This window comes from Arachis ipaensis, chromosome B3 (genome assembly GCF_059453495.1).
Source record: "Arachis ipaensis isolate K30076 ecotype BB chromosome B3, ASM5945349v1, whole genome shotgun sequence".
Taxonomy (NCBI): domain Eukaryota; kingdom Viridiplantae; phylum Streptophyta; class Magnoliopsida; order Fabales; family Fabaceae; genus Arachis; species Arachis ipaensis.
The window spans coordinates 70,023,954-70,048,182 of record NC_142438.1 but is presented as its reverse complement, the minus strand read 5'-3'; the positions used below and the strand labels follow the sequence as shown (position 1 = coordinate 70,048,182).

Here is a 24,229-nt window from a genome sequence, read left to right as displayed (position 1 = left end):
ATAATAATAAAATCTAAGGCTACCAAATGCAAGAAAATAATAATAACAGCTCAATTAAATAACAATAAACAAAGAAACATTAAATTGCATTAATAGAAATTCAAATTAACAAGAGTTCCTTATAATAAAATAACCAAATAAAAGAAATAACAAGTAAAACTAAAAGAAGTAAGAAGCTAGAAGAAGAAAACAGTAAAGAAACAAAATCAAGACAAGAATTAAAGCATCAATCTAAGAGAAAATTAACTAAACCTAAACTAATTCTAGAGAGAAGGGGGAGCTTCTCTCTCTAGAAAATGACCTACAACATGACAAAAACTAAAACCTAATTGCTCTCCCATGCCTCCTCTTGAATTAGGGTTGAAATAGCTTTAGAAATGAGTTGGATTGGGTTCTTGAGGCCCAAAATTTCGCTGCCAGCAAATTGCATTAATGAGGTCACATGTTGACACCTGTGTGTACGCATAGATGTGTGCGTACGCAAACTTTCTGATTTTTCCATTTGTGCGTACACATAACTGCACGCTTCCACCTGTGCGTATGCACATTTGCTGAAAAGCTCCAAACTCCATTTCTTCATGAATTCTCCACTTTTACATGCCTTTTCTTCATTCCTTCAATCCAATCTTTGCCTTACAAGCCTGAAATCACTCAACAAACACATCAAGGCATCAAATGAAATTAAAGTGAATAAAATTTTGTAAATAAGGGCCTAAAAAGCATGTTTTCACTTTTAAGAATAATTTAGGGAGAATTTACAAAACCATGCTATTTCATTGAATAAGTGTAGGAAAAGTTGATAAAATCCACCCAATTAGAGCAAATAAATTTCATGAAATATGGATTTATCAACAAGCAACAGTTTAAGTTTGATGTTCTGATGAGCAAATATTTTATACACTTGTTAGTACCATTTTCTCATTGTTTTCAGTATGTTTAGTTAAGTTTTATTAAGTTTTAGTAGGTTTTAGTACAAAAATCACTTTTTGGATGCTACTTTGAGTTTTTGTGATTTTTCTATGATTTTATGTGATTTTTAGGTGATTCTGGCAATTTTTGGAAAAGTCTGATTCAGAGGCTGAGAAAGGACTGCATATGTTGTTAGATTCTGACCTCTGAGCATTCAAACGAGCATATCTAGAGCTATAGAGCTCCAAATATAGCATTCTCAACAGCTTTGAAAAGTTAACTTCTAGGGCTTTCCAGAAATATATAATATTTTATACTTTGCTCTAGAAATGATGGTCTAAAATGGGCGTGGAATGCCCATCTTACGCCTCCTGTCTGGAGTTGAACGCCCAAAAAAGAGCAAGCCTGGAGTTGGACGCCCAAAAGGGAGCAAGGCTAGTATCCAACGCCCCAAAGGGAGTGTCAGCACGTGGATTCACTCAAAGCTCAGCCCAAAGACGTACCAAATGGGCCCAAGAAGTGGATTTTCACACCAAGAGTCTAGTCTGTCTTATTTCTGTAATCTTTAGTTACTAGATTAGTATATATAGAACAAGGATCACCCTTGTTTAGGACTTTTTTGCCATATTTTCGAATTCACTATTGTTTCTCTATAAATCATGAGCAACTAAACCTCCTAGGTTAAGGTTAGGAGCTCTGTTGATTCTCATGGATTAATAATATTACTGTTTCTATTTCAATCTGTGTTTGATTCCATTCTAAGATGTATCTTCGTTCTTCAATCAAATGAAACTAGGTGGAACGAGTGTATAACCCGTTTTCTACATGGGTTCTTGCGAGTCCTTACCAGGATAGTATTGAACCATAAGCTTGATTATACATGTCTTAGATGGCTAATCCACGACTTTGTTGGGGACATGGGAACATCTGTTCAGCCGAGGTACGGGACGATTAGGGCCTTTGTGGTATAAGCTAGGATCATAAAGCTTCATTCTCTGATTCGGAGGATCCAACCTTATCTGTGGCGTTTCGAGTATGATCTTCAAGGGACTGAATTGCTAGAGCTTCACCCTCATTCAAATTGGATGACCATTAGCACCGGTGTTTGATCTGAAGCAGAGGAGATTAATGACCACTAGCCTCGGCGTTAATCACTTACAACTTACCATGGAATGAATCATCCATTGTTGAAGTAGACAGTGAGAAAAGTTAATCCAGAAAGAGAAAGCATCTCCGAAGCCTCAACCGCTCTCTTATCATTGATTTAACACCAATCCGGTAACTCTTTTCTTATTCTATTTTATGTGTTTTTAACCAACCAACCATCCTTTCTAATCGCCTGACTGAGATCCACAAGATGGCCATTGCTTGCTCAATCCGATAATCTCTATGGGATTCGATCCTCACTCACCTGAGGTATTACTTGGACGACCCGATGCACTTACCGGTTCATCTGTGCAAAAGTTTGCAGAGTCAATTTCGTACACCAGTGGCTGGTGGTCATGGACAAAAGAGAGTGACTCCTATGCCTTCTAAACAAAGCACTCAAAAAGACATTCTAATTTCCAAAAGAACGAAAAGTAAGCCGAACCAGAAAATTAGAGCTAGTGAAGAAGAACCATAAAATCTTAAAAAGCATCCAACCATGGGTATGGATAAATTTTTGGAGACACATGGGATTCATTTGGAAAGAGAAGATGACAATTTTGAACGAAGTGCTAAAAACGAAAAATCTATTCAGGAAAAGCAACAAAATCTTAAGAAGATAAATACAAAATCAAGTTGTCAAACCATGACACTTGATACATTTTTGGAGACAAATGGGATTCATGTGGAAGGAGAGGAAGAACATAGTGGAGCAAATGCTAATGAAGTTGGAGATGATGATGATGATGATTTCTTGGATGATGAGGACTATGTTGGTGAATATGAAGATGCAGTTCTTCATGGTGATGACAATTACCTTATGGAAACTAACAATGTTGAAGGTATTGTACTTTATACATAATTATTATTTTACTTATTCATTGGCCTGTATAGCTATATAATTCGTTTAAATGGTTAAATTGCACATATTTATAGATACTCCAAAGACTAGAAGGACACGAGAAAAAACAAGGTGTGCTAAAATCTATGCAAGAAGTTGGGAAGAAAGAGAAGAGGTGACTTTTTATGGAGGACAAGCAGTGGGACCAACTCCAAGAAGAGTGAAGGACTTAACTTACTTTACTGGAACAATGGGAAGGAATAGTGATTTCATAACCTTGATGTACACTAATTAAAAAGATGTGCCCCTCAAAGTCAAAAAGCGCATATAGAAATATATTAAGGTAAGTGTTTTATTTCTCATCTATTTTTTATGATCTAAAATTTTTCAATTTCGTATGACTTAGCTGCAGTTTTGTGAAAATTAGGGGTGTTCATGGTTTGGTTAATCCAAAAACCAAACCAGTTTTTTGGTTAACCAAAAATATAGTATTGGTTAATTAACCAAATTGGTTTTACATGATGAAACCGGTTATTAACCGGTTAGTAAATTTCAAAACCGGTTTTTAACCGGTTATTAAAATAAAAACCGGTTTTTAAAAAAATAACCAGTTTTTATATAAAAAAACCGGTTTTTGTACCAAAAAACCGGTTTTTGTACCAAAAAACCGGTTTTTGTGTACCATAAAATTGGTTTTTACATGTAAAAATATATTTTTACACAAAAATTAATATTTTTACATATAAAACCCAAATTTTTACACAAAAAACCGGTTTTTGTCCCAAAAACCGGTTTTTGTACTAAAAAATTGGTTTTTATACCATAAAATTGGTTTTTACATGTAAAAATAGGTTTTTACATGTAAAAATAGATTTTTACACAAAAATTAATATTTTTACATACAAAAACCCAAAATTTTAAACCTTTTTTTAATTGAATTTTTTTAATCTAATTTTTTTCTTTCTAAATGATACGAGTAACATTTGTAAATAATGAAGTCCCTTCCATTGCTTTCGTTCCTTTTTCTTTCTTATCTCTTTTCAATATTTTCTATAAATAATTTTTTCTCTTTCTCTCTCTCTCCTCTTCTCTTTCTTTTCTCTCTCTCTCTCTCCCATTTTTCTCTCTCTTCCTCTCTTTCTCTTCTCTCTCTCCCCCTCCTCTCTATCTATCTCTCTCTCTCTCTCTCTCCCCTTCCCCTTCCCCCTCTTTCTCCCCCTCCCCTTTCGTTCTCTCTATCCTTCTCTCCCTCTCTCTCCCCCTCCCTCTTCTCTCTCCCCTCCTCTCCCTCTCTTCTTCTCTCTCCCCTCTTCTCTTTTCTCTCTCTCCTTCTCTTTTTCTGTCTCTCTCTCCTTCTCTCTCCCCATCCTCTCTCTCTCCCCTCTCTCTTTCTCTCTCTGCTTCTCTCTCTTATCCTTCTTCTCTCTTCTTATCTCTCTCCTTTTTTTCTTTCTCCTCCTCTATCTTCGCCTCCTCTCTCTCTTCTCTCTCGCTTTAGAGAGAAGAGGAGAAAAGAGATAGAAGAGGGATAGAGATTGAGAGAAGGTTGAGAGAGAAAGAGAAAAGAGAGAGTAAGAAAAGAAAGAGGAGAAGGGGAGAAAATGAAGAGAGGAAGAGGAGGAGAGAGAGAAAGAAGAAAAGGAAAGAGAGATGAGCGAGAGAGAGAAAGAGAGAAAAGAAAAAAGAGAGAGAGAGGAAGGAGAGGGGAGAGAGAGAGAAAGAGAGAGAAAGAGAGAGAGAAGAGAAAAGAGAGGAGAAAGTAGAGAGATATGGGAGAGAGAGAGAGAGAGAGAGAGAAGGAGAGGAGAGGAGAGAGAGAGAGAGAGAGGAGGGGAGAGATGATTAGAGAGAGAAAGGGGAGGAGAGAGGAAGAGAGAAAACGGAGGGGGAGAAAGAGGGCAAAGAAAGAGAGAGAGAGGAAGTGATAGAGCGGAGAGAAGGAGAGAGAGATAGAGAGAGAAGGAGAGAAAAATAGAGGGAGAGAGAGAAAGAGGGAAGGGGAGAGAGAGGGAGAGAAGGATAGAGAGACAAGGGAGAGAAAGAAAGACGAGGTGGAGAGAGAGAGAAAGAGAGAGAGAGAGAGAGAGAGGGAGGGGAGAGAGAGAGGAGGAAGAGGGGAGAGAGAGAGAGAGAGAGAAAGAGAGGAAGATAGGGAAAGAGAGAGATAGGGGAGAGAGAGGAGGAGAGAAAGAGAAAAAAAGGAGAGAGAGAGAGAGAGAGAGAGAGAGAAGCGGAGAGAGAAGGAAAGGAGAGAGGAGATAAAGAGAAAAATGAATTAGAGAGAGAAGGGAGAGAGGGGGGAAGGAAAGGGGAGAGAGAGGGAAAAGGGAGAGAAATAGGGAGAAAAGAAGAGAGAGAGAAGGGGATAGAGAATAGAGAGAGAGAGAGAGAGGATAGGGAGAGAGAAAAGGAGAGGAGGAGAAAGAGGAAAATGAGAGAGAGAGAGAGGAGGGAGAGTAAGGAAAAAGAGAGATAGGAGGAGAGAGGAGAGAGAGAGAGAGAGAGAGAGAGAGAGAGAGAAAGAAGGGAGGGAGAGAGAGAAAGAGGGAGTAAGGGGGAGAGGGAGGGAGAGAGAAAGGGAGAGGGAGAGAGAGAGAGAGAGAGTGAGAGAGAGAGAGAAAGAGTATGTAATTTGGTTTTGAAATTAAGTTTTGATTTTAATTTGGTTTTGGTTTTGGTTAACCGGTTAAAAACCGGTTTCTTTTAATTTGGTTTTGGTTAACCAATTCTAAAAAATATGGATATGATTTTTAAATTGTTTCATTAAACTGGTTAACCAAAATGTGGTTATGGTTTTTTAACCGGTTAACCACATTTTGGTTTTTTTATGAACACCCCTAGTGAAAATATATAACTGCTGTTTTATGTTCCAGAATTTTCAAATTATCACATCCTATTAGTTGAATATAAGATTTAAGAAATTTAAAGAGGAGAATTAGTCCTATTGACAAAAATTTAAATATTATACTAACATTTTTATTTAACAGCCTTACAATATCTTGAAATCAATATCCTTGAATTTTTTAACTTTTTATTGAAGATTTTAATGGAAGTTAGAGACATGTTTTATACTTTTATCTTGAATTGTCATTTACAATTTTTGTTTTGTACTTTTTCGTAGTCAAAGTTCATTCTTCCAAAAGAGGGAAAAGAGTGGGTGATGACTCGTGTTCGAGAAGCTTGGAAAGGTTACAAAACAAGAATCAAGAAAAAGCATTTTGAGATATATAACAACATTATAGATATGTTGAAAAATCTCCCTTCAGATATTCCAGAAGTCCAATTTCAAAAGTTAATTGCATATTGGAGTATTCCTTCTGTTAAGGTGAGTTGTAGAATAAATATTTCTATTTCTTTGTCTTTTTTATACTTTTGGTTTATTACATATAATTCCCTTTAATTTTGTTGGATATAAGCTCTATCTCGTGTAAATTCTGAAAATCGTAAAAAGCAACAACATCAACATCGAATGGGACCTATCAGTTTTGCAAGAGTGCGTAATAAAATGGAAATAATTTTGATTTTTTATAAGTTTTTTCTTGTTGCATAATGACCATCTTAAAACTAGATAAATATTATTTTTGGATATTTTTAATACTCTTCCCCTTACTTGTAGCGTGAAATGAATGAGAACAAAGAAGACCCATCACAAGTTGATGTGTTTGTTGCAACTCGAACTGGACGAAAAGGAAAAGAGCTTGATTCAGGAACACAAGCTGTTATTGTAAGTCATAATAATTTGAAGTAGAACTACCTTAAATTTGTTGCTTGGATGCCGAGAATTATTTGATTTATTTTGCTTTTACTTTTTCCAAATATTTATATATACCTCCAATTCAGGCCTTTGAGGTCTCTTTAGGGAAGTAGATTCTTTCTCTTAAATGAAATTTTTACTTATTAAGTGGCTTTTTCTTTCCCTTTTCTGATAAATAGAAAATGTAATCATAGTAAGATGCAACGAAAAACCTTGTGTGTGTGTGTGTGTGTGTATAGTGAATAATACAGATTTCTCAGAAAGGATCGAAAAAATACTACATAGTCAATAACTAAACTTGGAACATGCTTTAATGACGGATATCTAAATACTGGACACTTTACACAGCCTGAAAAATCCAAAAAGAAAAAAAAATATTTATTTAAATGCTAGAAAAAAGAATCCTCTGTTTGAAGGTAGAGCCAAAATGCTTGAGCTAAAATTCAAGGCGTTTAACTCTACTCTAAGATGATTTTAAATTTAATAAAATCATTATTGAGAATACTTTTAGTATGTGTTCATTATATCTTAGTGAATTTGTTATGTTTTTTTTAATAGGATAAACTTAAGGGCCATCAAAAAGCCAGAGACACTCCCAAGAAAGCATTTACTGCAGTATTTGGCAAAGAACAACCAGGAAGAGTTCGATGTTATGGGAGGACAATCACAAAAACATCTCTGCAGAAAGAATGGGAGATTGCTAAAATTAAGTAACAACATGCAGAGACTACAAGTTCAATGAAAATTGAACTTCATGAGACAAAAGACAAAGTCCAAAGTTTGGAGGATCTTGTGAAACTTCTCTTGCAACGGAGTTCTCTTAGCACAAATATTGATGAAGCACTGTCTTTATTACGAGCCAAGGAATCAACACATGATATAAATAATATGCAATGTCCGAATGGTAACGATAGTCCTTCCTCATCAACTCGTGTTCCAAAATGATGACCAAGTATAACTTTTAATAATACATATATAGGTGTAGCTTTGGATTTGGATATACTTTGTGTGCATTGTGTTTGTCTGTCTCCACCTTCTAAAGCAATGGATTTGCAATATTAGAATAAAGGAAGTTAACCTCACCTGGGGCCAAAAAGAATTGATTCAATCTCACACAACTCTGACTCAGTGGCAAGTTCAAGCACTGAGTGGAGGTCTGGATCAAAGGAATGACTGTCACTAGAATAAGAAATTGCATTTGCATTTGAATTTGCAGCTTCCACCCAAAATCTTAACCCTAGTTAAAATAGCTTTTATGAGAAGACCCATACCCATTCAATCTATCCATTCATTTGCTTTCATGACATTTATATGTTGTTAGGAACATATATAAATTAATTAAATTTTGGACTGTGGCTTTATGACATTAACTAAGCTTCCATTTTTTGCATTGATTGTGTCTCTGAATATATCTCTTGTTACAATCGAATCCTATTGTCCTATACCATGGCCACATTAGAAGAATTTTTTTTAGATCTATTTATTATTTTTATATCTATAGTATTTAATATCATCAAGAAATTTCTATTATTATAATTTTTTAGTTTTAATGATAAGTTGCTTATTTTTTGTTGTGTATTATTTGCAGATTTAGCATATGGGACAAGTCAAGCATGGATATAAAATATCACTACAACATTTTTTAGCTATTGTAATATATACTGCAAATAACACTCAAAAAGTGTTATCTAAACTAACTAAAGACAACACTTAATATTTGTTACATAAAAATAAAGCTGTTGCAACTCTTTTTTAACAACACACCATAAATATTCCTTTTTGATCAATTAAAGTACAAGTAAAAAGTGTTGCTTTTGTAAATTAAACAAGCAACATTTGTTATATTTATATATTACACTTTATAAGTGTTGTTCTTAAATTTTTAATAAGCTTCTCATTGTAAATGTTGTCAAAAATAAATTAAAATTTTTCTTCTAAAATTTTGACCTTCTCTCCAAATATTTTTACAAAAAGGTACTTTTTTCTTCTTTTAACTTAGCACAAAATACATCTTTATAGTTTATATATTATTTACTGATTCAAATCTTTAGAGTTCAAAACAAAATTCCAAGCCCTATTTTCAATTAGAAATCCTAACCCCAACCATTTCAAATTTTATTGATGCGCAATTTACCCTTGTTTGTTCGATTTTCTCATCGTTGCTTGTGAAGTTGTGTTCCTCTCTACTCGTGTCGCCGTCACGCTTGTCGCTGTTCGTGCACCGTTGTGCTCATTCGCTGCTCGCATCGTCGTCGTGTTCGTCGCTGCTCTGCATTTCCTCATCATTGCTTCTGAAGTTGTGTTACTCGCTGCTCGCGTTGCCATCGTGCTCGTCTCTGCTCGCGCGCCGTCATGCTTGTTGCTGCTCGTGCACCTTCGTGCTCGTCGCTCTGCATTTTGAGCTTCTAAATTTTGCTCTGCTCGATTCCAATTTGCTCGCCTTCTTCTACTTGCGACGTTTTTCTTGACCCCTGGCTGGGTGCTAATATGCTCTGCTCCCCCGTGGTGCTCGTGCTCTTTCTATCACAGATAGGCTCCTTGCTTTACTCAGCTTTGTTATGGCTGAAGTTGATGAGAAATTCTGGTAATGATAATTTTTCTTCATTGATGAGAAATTACTGTTTAATTAATTATGATCCTATTAAATCACTGCAATATTTTATTGTTATTGTGTATTTGCCGGCTTGTGCTTTAATCACTAAATGATGTTAATTTTAGGGCTTGGAATTTAATTATTGTTGGTGGAATCTCAATTTAGGGAACTTAACATTAGATTCATAGTTGTTGTAGGTGTTGGAGTTGGCTGAGAATGCTTCCGGTTCAATCAATTTGCTGCCAGGTTTTTCACAATGCTTCCAATTATCTTCACTTTTTCTTTTTCTCTGCTTAACTGAACTTACTTCTTCAGGGAGGAGGAAGAGGTTGATAGATTCAGCAAAGTTCAAGAGAGTTTCTTGACTAGTTCTTCAACTCTCAGTATACTTGAATTCATGTTAGTGGTCAAAACTGTTATACTTAGAACTTTCATGAAAATAAAGCAATTAATGATGTGTTGTGTGTAGTAGAAATTCTTTTTCTCTCCATTTTTAACATTGATAAATTCCTATCTATAAACTTTACTTCTCCATGCTCGATGTTTCAGTTTATCGGTGTTTCTCCATGCTCATTGCATCGTAGGCATTCATTCAACGCCTTTCTTTATGATATATCTTATCAAACTTCATAATTCTAATAAATTGATTAATTAATTAATTATTGCTTTTTCACTTCTCAATGTTCAGGAATTATGAGAAAATCAACCCTTGAAGTGCAGGAATTCTACAACATCACTAATGATACATATACGAAATCACAGGTAAATTTTAAAAAATAAGTTTTTTTTCCACTAAGATTTTTTCTCTTTCTACTAATTGTCTTTTTGTTTCCTATATTTTAATTATCAATCTGTTCATCTTAAATCTTTAGTCTTGGCAAAAATCAGTAGATGAAACTAAATTTTATTGTGTTTTTACTTTCTTTTTTCTGTGTCTCGTCATTGTAAAGTTTTCAAGAGACAATAATTTGTTATATGTATAGGCAGGTAATTTTTTTTTCCTTTCAAGAGACAATAATTTGCTACAAGGGTATGTGAATTTCTTACCTGTTAGATAATAATATTTTAATTAATTAAGTTATTTTATAATTCATGTGGTGATGTGTTATATATATATATATATATATATTGTTTAGTTACAAATCTGAAATATTGGAGATTCCCGATATTGCTCCAATTATGCATGTTCTCCTTGTGCCTGGGAACCCAGGTATGACTTCCATTATTTGTTTGCTTATGTTTTCCCCTTTTTTTCTTTTTTAAACAAATATTCATATAACTTTTTGGTTTGTTGTGTTACTGCAGGTGTTATTTTATTCTACAAAGACTTTGTGGAGTTTCTATATGACCAGCTTGAGGGAAATGCCTCTATCACAGGCAAGTAATGACACTTCTCTCTTTATGGTTTATGTTGCACGAATATAAATATGAGTATCGAATACTATACAATGCACATCTGGTACATAAGTGAGTAAAACTGAAGTATTTATGAAACTTTGATCAATAATTATGTACTTACTAGTTGTGTTTTTCTGTGGTTTATTAGATATTGGCCACATCTCTCACACGAGAAAGGTACATGCATTTTTGTTTTCTTCGATTTTCTCAGGCTACATTAGTATGCTTATTATAAGCAGTTTTATTGCTAGAATTGGGAGCATGGACGGTTGTTCTCCTTAGAAGAACAACTCAATCATAAGGTAGTTAATGCTTTGCCATTTTGGTCTTCATAGATTATTGACTGGTTTTCGTGTACAATAGATTGAAAAATGATTTGTTGTAGTAGTGCTATTTCAGTTGCTAGTTAGTGATGTGATGCCTTTGGCATAAGAGCTACTATTCTGGAATTGTTTCTTCTGATATATCACTGTAGTACTACTTGCAGAATAGCATGTTGTGGCAATGGAGTCACATGTAACTCATTTTTGTATTTGATTTTTCGGTTAAATTTTTTATTTAAAAAAATGACTCTACTTAGTTGTAGCTTTGAATGATAAGAATACATGAAGCTTATGGTTGATTATTGTAGCTGAATTTAAAATAAGTTGCACAAAAATTGCTGCAAATTTCTGATTATTGTAGCTATTGGTTATAAGTTATTTTACAATTTCGCAACTATACTCTAAATTTGGTGGTGAAGTGTTGTTTTCTCAGATCATCAATTAATAGTTTAATATACCATATCTGGAACATTGTCATTACTTTATCTCACACAAATATGGTACGTTCTGTCCCCTGCCTCTTTTCACTCTCTAGCTATTTCGATTCAGAATGAATCCCTAGCTCTATCTTTGGTCAATTTTCAATTTTCAATTTTGATTTCACTTTATCACTAGCTTTTCTGTTCAATTTGATAACTTGCTGTTAATGTAGTACATACATTAACTCATTGTTCTTCTCTATGAATTTTCTCAATCAAATCTAAATTTCTCATTGCCCAACCCTAATTGCTCCTCTTTCCCATTTTGTTTACTTTTAAGTCTTTAATCCTTTGAGCGAGAGACACAGTGAGTACAACATAGATTGTTCAACACAGAATTTACCTATGCTTTCGATCATTGTTTATTGATCATTGATCATTGTTTATTGGTAAAGTAGCAGCTTCCAAGGCAAAATACAAGTAACATGTACAGACCAAAGTCCAAACCTTATCAATAATATATTTCTATGTTTATTTTTGTTTATTACAATTATCATCTATTATAGTTTCCATTTCAGCGCAGTTTCCTAAAAACAAGAAACCAGAGATCTACACTGCAAAATAAAAAAATAGTAACTAGTAAGTGTCCAACAGAGAAGAGTTGAATCTAAGAAGAAAGCTGAGGTTGGTTATGTGTCATGAAGTTAGAGGGTACTGAGATTTTGAAGTGCAACTATACAGCAAGAAACATCTCTAGAGGTGTGGTCCTGTTACCCTTCACTCTTGTTGTGATAATGCTCTTCTTTTCTCTCCTCAGAACTTTGAATCTATCAGCTTCTAAGATATTTGCCACAAGCTTTGAATCTAAAGAAGAAACAAGAAGGACTAGTTGCAATGTTTTCTCTGGGAACTAGACTCCTTATCTGAAGGGACCGTACTACAGCAATGGGACATGCCCTTTCATATTTGACAAGCAGAATTGCCTTCTGCATGGAAGACCTGACAGGGAGTTTCTTCAATGGAGATGGAAACCTAATGAGTGTTAGCTTCCTCTCTTTGATGCTACTCAGTTCTTGAAGATGGTCAAAGGGAAATCAATGGCCTTTGTTGGGGACTCAGTTCTGTAAGTAATTAATTTTACTCTTTAATTTTGAGCTTAATCAACAAACCAGTCTATTATACCTTGATTCTTCCCCCAGTTCTGTCTTGTTTTGTTTTAGTTCTTGAAGTGTATGAAGGGGGATACACTGACCAAGAAACATTAATTTAACTTTTATATATGTTGCTAACTAGCTTGTGAATCTAGTACAGTAGTTCTCACATACTTGGATGATTACAGCTGATGAAAGACTCTAAAAGTCTTAGGCAATTATCCTGCGACATGAACTTAATATTAACTAGTAATTAACCTATGAAATTCCTAGACATGAACAAAAAAGCGAAAGTTTTTATGTGACAAACTTTGCCATGACTTAATGCTTCTAATTAAGTTTTTTTGTGATAATAATGTGTGACACTAGGCCTGCCATCATAGTTAATAACACATCACAGTTGTAATTTTCCAGAGGTTAGGATTGGCCATGTCCTTGGCTGACTTTCAATTTTAATTTTATGAATTATTGGCATTACTGTTGGACTGTTATCTTTTAAGGAAATTTCAAACTGTTTTCTTATTCCCATTTAGATTGAATTTAATGCCTAATGCTGACTGTTATTTGTTAGATATGTTATGGTTTTAATCATAAATTGGTTGATGCCTTGACTAGTTTCCTTGTAAAAAGTTACTAACGAGAATATTTGAACATATTAAAAGTTCATCCAATGGAAATGCAGTTATATACATGGGATTAAATTTTCTTTCATGAGAAGACCCAGACCCATTCAATCTATCTATTCATTCACTCTCATGATATTTGTTGTCAGGAATATTAGAAGGAGTTGTTTAGACCTATTTATTGCTTTTATATTTATGTATTTAATATCATAAAAAAATTCTATTATTATAATTTTTCAGTTTTAATGATAAGTTGCTTATTTTTTGTTGTATATTATTTGCAGATTTAGCATATGGGACAAGTCAAGCATGGATACAAAATATGCAAGCAGATTGACATCTTTATTATCAATATTAATTACTATTTTGTCATGACAATTATCGTTAGACAAGAATTTTATTATTTTGTTGAGAATTATTGATAAACATGTATTTAAAATACTAATTGAACTTTTTAATATCTATTTTAATTAGAAATTTTATTATTAGTTATTTTGTCTCTTTTATAATTTTTTTCTATTGTGCACAAATTTATTTATTAATTAAAATAATTACACATGTATGAACAAAAAATTTTATTGTAAATTTTATTTTTTTATTTTTATTACAAAAGTAATTTTTATTTTTATCAAAAAGGCAACCCTTTTATTAGTTGCATATTTTGAACATTAGACAACACTTGTATGGTTGCATATCCAAAAGAAAAAGCAACACTTGTATAGGTTGCATATTCAAAAGAAAAGGCAATGCTTTAAAAGGTTGCATATTCAAAACTAATAGGCAACACTTTAAAGTATTGCAAATTCGAACTTATAAGCAACACATAAAAAGGTTGAATTTTATTGCAAATAGGCAACATTTTTTAGTAGTGGTCAAAATATGAGAAAAGACAACATTGCAAAAGTGTTGTCTCAAACACACCTTTGAAGTGTTGTTATTTTTCAACCAAAGGTAACACTTACCAAGTGTTGCTCTCAAAAGCATTGTTTTTGAAACAAAAAAGTGTTGCCTTGATCTAAGGCAACGACTGCATATGCAACGCTGCCCAAAAACGTTGCCTTAGGTCCAAAAGTGTTACCATAGATCAAAAGCAACGTTTTGTCAGCATTTAGGCAACACTTTTTAAATGTTGCCTCAACCTGAAAATGTTGTAGTGATACGCAAGTAGATTGACATTTTTTGACAAATATTAATTACTATTTTGTTATGACAATTATTGTTAGACAAGAATTTTATTGTTTTGTTGAGAATTATTGATGAATATGTATTTGAAATACTAATTGAACCTTTTAATATCTATTTTAATTAGAATTTTATTATTAGTTATTTTGTCTCTTTTATAAATTTTTTCTATTGTGCACAAATTTATTTATTAATTAAAATAATTATATATGTATGAACAAAAAATTTTATTTTTTTTTTGTATTTTTATTACAAAAGTAACTTTTATTTTTGTCAAAAAGGCAACCCTTTTATTAGTTGCATATTTTGAATATTAGACAACACTTATATGGTTGCATATTGAAAAGAAAAAGCAACACTTGTATAAGTTGCATATCCAAAAGAAAAGGCAACACTTGTATAAGTTGCATATCTAAAAGAAAAGGCAATGCTTTAAAGGGTTGCATATTCAAAACTAATAGGCAACACTTCAAAGGATTACAAATTCCAACTTATAAGCAACACGTAAAAGAGTTACATTTTATTGAAAATAGGCAACACTTTTTAGTAGTGACCAAAATACGAGAGAAGAGACAACACTGCAAAAGTGTTGTCTCAAACACACCTTTGAAATGTTGTTATTTATCAACCAAAGGCAACACTTACCAGGTGTTGCCCTCAAAAGCGTTGCTTTTGAAGCAAAAAAGTGTTGCCTTGATCTAAAGCAACGTCTGCATCTGCAACGCCCCCTAAAAACGTTGCCTTAGGTCCAAAAGTATTGCCATAGATCAAAAGCAACCTTTTGTCAGCCTTTAGGCAACACTTTTTAAATGTTGTCTCAACCTAAAAATGTTGTAGTGTACACATCATCGATCTTTAATTCAATAACATTGTACTTGGTAGACTTGCCTTTCTTTTCAATAATCCTCTCACTCTAAATTCCAGCAAGATATCCAATAACATCTCGAATGAATTAAAATATAATAAAAAAGTTTGTTGTTAATAAGTTTGTTAAGAAAAAAATACACCGAAATTATCAATAAAATAAATGATTTTATCCCTGAATTATACTTTTTCTAAAACAATAAACTTACCAACCAAATATGTGCAATCGAACCCAGGAGCATTGAGAGTGTCAAAACTCACAAAATTAAATTCATATCGTGGGATACTTGATGATTCTGGAAGTATGTGCACATCGGTATGTTGGTTTAAATTAACCACATACTTATAATGTGTAGTCTTGAAGTTACCCACATTGAGTCCAACACCAAAATATCTTATTTAATAAGATATTCTATCTCTTAGCAAATTAGCGAATCGAGACACAAGAGTCTTCTTAACTGAGACATGTATTTTTCCTCTCTAGAATTGATAAACAAAAATCAAAGAACAATTAAATAGGGATAAACAAACAAATTTAAAATATGAATAATATAAATTTAATATTATTTAAGAAATTAGTAAGAAACTCACGTCTTCATCAAGCCGAACCATCTCAATTGAGTATAGTAATGGAGAATTTTCGTATCTTGGTACTATCTATAACCTTATCACTCATATACATACACACAAATTGTCAACTATAGCATTGATTTCTGTAATTTTGTGAATACCAGCCATTGGAAAAAGTAGAAAAAATTTAAATTTTGGATATATGTAAAGGAAGGAATTAATGTACTTTGAATTGTTGTGCTATACATGTCTCATAACTTATACTTTTATAGTTGACCACAGCTAGAATTCTCTATATTTGATTGTCTTTAATTTAAATTTGAATTAAATTTACAGATAAAATAAATATATAAATATATTTAAAATATAAATCCTAAGAAATATAAATATTCAAAGTTTTAAACATAGCATTCAAATAAAAAGAATCAACAGATTTTTAAAAAGGTGCCTTCTTAACTATACCTGAGGCGTATTAAACATAGAAGAGATCTTATGCGACAAAAGTTGTTACTTAATTTATAAATAAAATTTATCTTGGCAAAATTTAAATAATTAAATAACATCTTTATTTAGTTTAATAAATTTAAATTAATTTTTCAAAAAATTTAATTTATGAACAAATAATTTAAAATTAAAAAATAACAACTTAAGTAAATAATAATTTATGATTTAAAAGAGTAATTTGTAAATAACTTCAAATTTAAAATATAACAACCTAAACAAATAACTTAAAATTTAAAAAATAACTACCTAAGCAAAACAACTTAAAATTTAAAAAACAACAACTTATGTAAAACAACCTAAGCAAATAATTTAAAATTTAAAAGTAACAACCTAAGCAAATAATAATTTATAATTTATAAATATAATTTTAAAAATTTCTAGTGATGACACCTAAGCAAATAAATTCACAAACTCAGCGTATGAGTGCTACGTCAGCATATGAACTCCCCATTTGTATTACTATACTAGTATTAAAGCCGTGCGTTACATTTTAATTTGACATGTTAAATCAAAAATAATATTTTATAATCATAAATTTTTCGAGTTTAGTATAATACTATCATCGTCAGGCACTGACCCAGCTTGGAGCATGAAGGGGCACTTGCCCCCACTGTATTTTCTTTTTTTAAAAAAAGAAATAGTTATATATAATATATTTTTATTTTAAATTTTAAATGACTCCATTACAAATAAATTAAATTCAATTGGTCAAAATCTCAAATTTATTTTTTTATTTTTTTATCATTTTAACTATTATTTAACCTAATCAAATTTAGTTTTTGGGTCATCACTCTTTTATTTATTTAAATCCTCTTCTTATTTTTATATTTTTAACATTCTTTTTCTATTCTTTATCTAGTGGTCATCTTCTCTTTATCAAAAAATAAATTTTAAATTCTATATATTTTTTATATAGCTCTCTATGACTCTATATATCTTCCAATTTCATTGTTTTTCTTTTTAAAATTTTTAATTGCAAATTTTAATTCAAGCAATTATAGTTTAAATATTAATCTAATATTTTATTTTCTTCATGACTTTATATATTTTATTTTATTCTCAATTTATTCATTCTTATTACTTATTTTATATCTTTTGTTCTATTATATGTACCTATATTACATATAAAATCTTTCATCTAACATTATATCAAAATTAAATTAATTAAAAAATATATAACAAATTTAATTATTTTGAAAAGAAAGAAAAAAATTATAAATTATGTTTCTATTATTTTATATAAACATATTCTTTATATACAAATTTAATTTTTCTAGTATTCATTAATAATTCTAGTTTCAAATTATAAATACTAGTGTATCATTAGTTGCTAATGTGCTAATTGATTCAGTCTTTTATTATCTAATATGTATAAAAAATAAGTTAGAATAACAATTTTTTATAATTTAATTAAAATATTTTAAGTTCAAGTTTTAAAAATAAAAAAAATATTTTTTTATAAATTATATATAATGAATAATATTTTAAAAATAAAAGTGTTCACTAACTTTTTTAATTTTTATATCTCTATATAATTAATAATGTTCAACAATTTTTATTTTTGTGTATATATTTTTGTCTCCACTTCTAAAATTTTCTGGATCCGTCACTGATCATCATCATTATATAATAAACATACTGAATATGTTGTTTTATCTCTATTCAAAGTAAAATGCAAATAGAACATTTTGAATTCTATAATATTCTTGAACCATAAGGAAAGAGACCTGAAAAAATAAGAACATATATAACTGTAATAGTAACATGTCAGTTTTACACTAAACTTTATATCAAAAGGCTAATGAAAATTTATCGACAACTTAATATTTTACTAACCTCACATATGATGTTGTGCTCCCTGTTACAAATTTCATTTCAACTCTGAAAGTAGAGTTCTAGATAAATTAGTTATATCTACAGTAAATATTTGTACAAAAGTGTAATCATAACATGTTATTAAAATGAAAATACTATTTTTTACCTGAATTTTATTAAAAAAAATTTTGAACACAACATTTGTTGTTGATGACTTTGGATTGCCGTCATTGTTGTCTAGAATTAGAACCTTGAGGCCACTACGATTCTTAACTCTTGACAAAGCAACGTAAAGTTGTCCATGAGTGAACACTGATTTTAGCAAGTAAAACGCTACATGTGATAATGATTGACCCTGACTCTTGTTGATGGTCATTGTAAAGTACACTATTAATGGAAATTGTCTCTGTTGGAACTTAAATGGCAATCCTAAATCTGAATGGATCAAATTCATTCTTGAAATGTACACTTTCTCGCCAATATCTCTACCGGTCACAATTGTCGCTCTAATTACGTTTTTGTCAAGTTTGTTAATTATTAGCCTTGTCTCGTTGCATAAACTTGAAGTCAAGTCTATATTTCGTAGTAGCATTACAGCGACTCCTACCTTCAAAGTAAACTTGTGGTTAGGTAGTCCCAAATATTTGATATCATTTAGGAACTCTGATGTGAACCACTCTTATTGTACATCTTCATTCTCATCAGCTTGACATCTTGTGCCAGAACTTAAATACTCATTTTCTATTTCTAGAAAGATTGTCAAGACGAAATCATTTACCTTCTCGACACTCTCAAGCGTGGTGCAAAAATGGCCCTACTCTAAAAATACATGTAATATGCATGTTTTACAACAAATTTGGATATGCAAAGTCTATCAAATGAGAGAGAGGGTCATCAGTAATTATAATTAGTAGATTACCTAGAATTTCAACTTCTGACTCATCACCAACAGCAAAACCAATATTTCCATTTCCAATATCAAGTATCTAATTAGCAAATCTCTTCATTTCACCATTTTGTTGACCCGAAGAAGACATTAAAAGTCTCATGTTCGTATGCAGCTTAAGAACCTTACAGAACAACCACAGATGGGATGAGTTAATAGATGATGACAATATATCATGTCTACTCTCTTTCAGAATCATCAGAATTCGGAAGTATCTGTCTGAAATCACCTCCTAAAACCACAACCTTTCCACCAAATGGTTGATGTGTCTTATGTTGATCAGCAACTGACATAAGATCCCTGAGCGTCCGGTCAAGTGCTTCAAAGCACATTTTATTGAGCATTGGAACTTCATCCCAAATTATTAAGCTATTTTGGATGAGCAACTCAGCCTTCAAACTGCCATGCTTGATGTTGCAAGTAGATTTATCAGTGATTGTAATGGGTATTGAAAATTTAGAATGAGCTGTTCTACCACCAGGTAGGAGTAAAAATGCAATTCTACTGGATTCAAAATTTAAAATAATCTTTCTTTTAGACTGAATAGTAGAAGAAAGTTCATTCCAAATAAATGTCTTATCACACCTACCATACGCATAAACGAAGTAAAAACCACCAAGTCTGCAATAACAGCATTGAGTATCTCATCGAATACTAACATTTGCTCATGAGTCATCTTTTGTTCTGTATATAAGTTTGTATGAGTCAACTCATTTGTGTCATATGTTAACTCCTCCTCTATTAGCTTATTCTGAAAAAAGAAAACATCAGACACCTCAGAATATGGCATTGATTGATAGTCTCTTAAAGATCTCGCATTGCTGTTGAGTATCTTCTCAATCTCAATAAGACAAAGGTTTTTTGATTCGTCATCAGTCATGTCCTAGCAAAAGCATACGATGATTTTATGAATATTTAATAAGTAATTCCAAAATAAAATTTATTAATATTATTAATAAAAATAAAAGTAGTAAGAGAATACAATCTTGATATAAAAAAAAGACATAGTGAAATACCTTGATTTTTCAATGCTTTTCTCCTCTCATATAGTGCCCCGTCAGAAAATAATGTCCCAATTGCATTCTAAACACGATCTGGTTTGCTAATGCTATTAAATATCAGTAGCATCAAAAAATACTTTTCTCAATGGATGACCAAATGCAAGTTCTGCTACCTCATTAATAGGTGCAATAAATTTTCTATCGTCACACAGTAGTCCCATGGAATAGCAAACATCTTAGAAGTTAGAATATGTAATCTCATTAACTGTTCTAATAGACTCATATGTTGTGCAACCTCTTTGAACAGTTAATAAAATTCTCATATAGTAAATATCACATGTACCATTAAGTCATTAACTGTCCTAATACACGATATATCTGGTCGGTCTTTAACCTTTAAGTTTCTTGGATTATTAATTCTGCAAATCTCTTGCCAACTCAAGTTACATCTCATTGTGATGAAGAGGTCTGGATATCCATATTTCTTACCAATTCTCATAGCATCTTGACAATTATTAAACATCTTGAATCTCTTTGTATATATCACTTCTCACTTTGTCTTGGTTGTTTCGATAGTATGTCAATCTTTGTGCTTTAATCATGAAAAAGCAATTAACCAAGATTGTTGAAATAGACTTTCACCATTGGTAATGGTTACATACTCGACACTTCTTTCTTGTATTCTTTGGTCTGCTCCAAATATTAAATCTTGTAAGAGTTGTGGTGGATGTTGCAAAAATAGCAGTTGTATCTTTCCTCGCATACAACATATTGAGAACTCAATATTGGATCCTGTTTTGGATTTCTCTGATCTCTCCTCATACCACATCATAGCATCACAATGCCGACAAAAAAATTCTGGATCACCAATATCTATCACATCTAATAATAATCACCAAGCTAGTAAATTCTGTTTCAGTTATATTTGTAACAAATACTTTATATAAAAATATACTTTTCCTTCACCATATGAAGTATAAAAATAATATCTACAAAAAATTATCGATGACTGATGACAAGTCATTTTAGCATAGTTTCACTAGTCTTTTTCTTTTGTTTTCATTTAGTTTTATGCACTTTCTTGTATTATAAATCAACCATTTGAATTGGAATTGCATGGTTTCCTTAAATCAATCAACCACCTTTTAATTGATACAAAATCATGAGGTTCAAGCCAACTTTAGTTGATAATTAATTGATTTATAAACCTTGTGAATTTGTGATACTTTGATTGGTTGTTTTGATTACTTGTAGGTGAAGAAAGGAAACAAAAGATGTGCCAACATTATGGAAGAAGGTTGCAAGAATGGGTTTAAGAAAATGGAATTCACGTTTGAGCTAACGTTTGAGTCAAACGTCAACTCAAACGTGAGTAGCAGTTGAAGAACACCCTGGGGAAAGCCAACGTTTGCGCCAACGTTTGCCTCAAACGTTGAGGTCAAACGTTGGCTGAAGAATGAAGCTCATGGAAGGCAACGTTTGAGCCAACGTTTGCCTCAAACGTGAGGTCAAACGTTGGCTCCAAAAGAGAAGAGAATTGAAGCTCCTGGGAAGGCAACGTTTGCGCCAACGTTTGCCTCAAACGTGAGGTCAAACGTTGGCGCCAAAGAGAAGAGATGGCATCCCTGGAGGCAGCAACGTTTGAGCCAACGTTTGACTCAAACGTGAGGTCAAACGTTGGCGCCAAACAGCATGAAGGGGGCACACTTCAAACAAGAATAACTTGAGTTGTAGATGTCCAATTGAGGTGATTCCAAGTGGGTTAGAAAGCTGACATTCAGAGCTTTCCAACCATATATAATAGTCTCTATTGGGCACAAAAATTGGCAACACAACAAGAGGACAAAGTAGCCCCAAGAAGCATGCAAGAGGGAAGAACCACGTTTGAGCTCACGTTTGACCTCAAACGTTAGCTCAAACGTGGATGACAGCAAATGGCCTATGCTGCATAATTTCACTCAAGTAACGTTTGAGTCAACGTTTGACTCAAACGTTGGCTCAAACGTGAATGACTCATGGCCCGGTTCACTAATGGATTTCTTCCCAACACCAAGAGCAATCAACGGAGGCTACTATAAACCCAATTCCATCAAGACTAAAGGCCCAATTGAATGCTTAATGATCATTGGAAGAAAGTGTATAAATAGCTTAGGATTTGAAGTTTTTAGAGAGCTTTTTCCTTTTGAGTTTTTACTGAGTGATTTTGGGAGAGAGCTTTTGGTTTTGAGCTACTTGGAGTGATCTTTAATTTCTTTGTCTTGGGGAAGGAGAATTCATTCCTCTTCCTCTTAGTTTTATTGCTTTCAATTTCAATTACACTTGTCTTGGATCTTGGGTTGGAGATTTGAAGAAATTCTGTTTCAATCTCATCCTTGGATCTCTCTGCTTATTTACTGAATTTAAATTTCTGTCTCTGTTACTTACTTCTCATCTACTTTCCTTGCAATTTAAAATTCCCTTGAAATTGTTCTTGTTGGATCTAGGAAGGCATTGAGATCTAGACTTGGTTTTCTAGTCTCTGGGCCCTGAGATCTAAATTCCCAATTTACATTTTGTTTCTTGCTTTTAATGTTCATTTACTTTACTGCTTCAAGATCCGCTTCAATCCCAATTCCCTTTTACTCTTCTGTTTAATGCAATTCAACTTCTCCTTGTTTAAATTCTGCAAATCCATTCCCCAATTCCCTTTATAATTCCAGCCGTTTACATTTCTTGCACTTTAAGATTCCGCAATTTACATTTCTTGCATTCTAAGTTTCTGCTATTTAATTTCTTGTTCTTTAAGATTCAGCACTTTAATTCCCTGTTCTCTTTATTTCCATGCAATTTAATTTCTGCAAATCACAAATCACCCAACCAAAACTTGATTCACTTGACTAAATCAACCACTAAACTAAAATTGCTCAATCCTTCAATCCCTGTGGGATCGACCTCACTCCCGTGAGTTTTTATTACTTGATGCGACCCGGTGCACTTGCCGGTTAGTTTTGGGTATTTTGGAAGATTCAGTTTTCCACAAATTTTCCCATCAAGTTTTTGGCGCCGTTGCCGGGGATTGATTAGATTGACAATGATTACGTGAAGTGGAGATCTAGATCAAGCACTTTTTCTTCTCTGATTCTTTAATCTTGGACTAACCCACTAACTGTTTGAATTTTTCCTTAAACTAAACTTCATTCTAGCAATAGATTGAAGTGATCTTACTGGTGTTTCTTTTGTTTTGTTTGTATGTCAGGTACAAGGAGATCCGTTCCTGTTTTATCTGAAGCTGATCAGAGAACTCTTAGAAGGATAAGAAGAGCCGAAAGAGGGAAAAATATTGTTGGAGAAGAAGAATCTGAGGAAGAATACCACGAGATGGAAGGAGATACATCTAACCCAGGAGGAGGAGTTAATAATCAACCACAACAGAGGAGAGTATTGGCTTCCTACACCTTTGCAAATGCTAGACATTGTGGAAGCAGCATTCTCACCCCTAATGTCAATGCAAATAACTTTGAACTGAAGCCACAACTCATCACATTGGTCCAGAACAACTGCTCATTTGGGGGAGGACCATTGGAGGATCCAAATCAACATCTATCTACCTTCTTAAGGATCTGTGACACTATCAAATCCAATGGCGTGAATCCTGAAACCTACAAGCTTCTGCTGTTCCCGTTCTCATTAAGGGATAAGGCCGCACAATGGCTTGAAACTTTTCCCCAAGGAAGTATCACTAGTTGGGATGATTTGGTGACTAAATTTTTAGCCAAATTCTATCCACCCCAAAGAGTCATCAGGCTGAAAACCGAGGTGCAGACATTCACACAATTAGATGCCGAATCCTTGTATGAAGCATGGGAGAGGTACAAAGCCTTAATCAGAAAGTGTCCCCCAGAGATGTTCAATGAATGGGACGTGCTGCAAAATTTCTATGAAGGCCTGACATTGAAATCTCAGGAGGCATTAGATCACTCTGCTGGAGGTTCACTACAACTGATGAAAACTGCTGAGGAAGCTCAGAATCTTGTGGACATGGTGGCCAACAATCAATATTTCTTTGCTCATCAAAGAAACCGCCAACCATCACAAAGGAAAGGAGTAATGGAGCTAGAAGGAGTAGACTCAATCTTGGCTCAAAACAAGATGATGCAGCAGCAAATTCAACAACAATTTGAGCAAATGGCCAAAAGGATTGATAGCCTCCA

At 32.8% G+C, this 24,229-nt stretch overlaps 2 protein-coding genes across 2 annotated transcripts; one reads left to right on the top strand and one right to left on the bottom strand.

Moving 5' to 3' along the window:
* The first annotated feature begins 6,056 nt into the window (after positions 1 to 6,056).
* On the top strand, positions 6,057 to 7,364 carry LOC148571030 (uncharacterized). Its single transcript, XM_088508033.1, has 3 exons — positions 6,057 to 6,221; positions 6,513 to 6,620; positions 7,209 to 7,364. The coding sequence occupies exons 1-3, from the start codon at positions 6,057 to 6,059 to the stop codon at positions 7,362 to 7,364; spliced, it is 429 nt and encodes a 142-aa protein (XP_088364159.1).
* An 11,853-nt stretch (positions 7,365 to 19,217) lies between these two features.
* On the bottom strand, positions 19,218 to 20,562 carry LOC148571029 (uncharacterized). Its single transcript, XM_088507191.1, has 3 exons — positions 20,383 to 20,562; positions 19,628 to 19,921; positions 19,218 to 19,577 (listed from the first exon to the last, which is right to left on the bottom strand). The coding sequence occupies exons 1-3, from the start codon at positions 20,560 to 20,562 to the stop codon at positions 19,218 to 19,220; spliced, it is 834 nt and encodes a 277-aa protein (XP_088363317.1).
* Between the last annotated feature and the right edge of the window lie 3,667 nt (positions 20,563 to 24,229).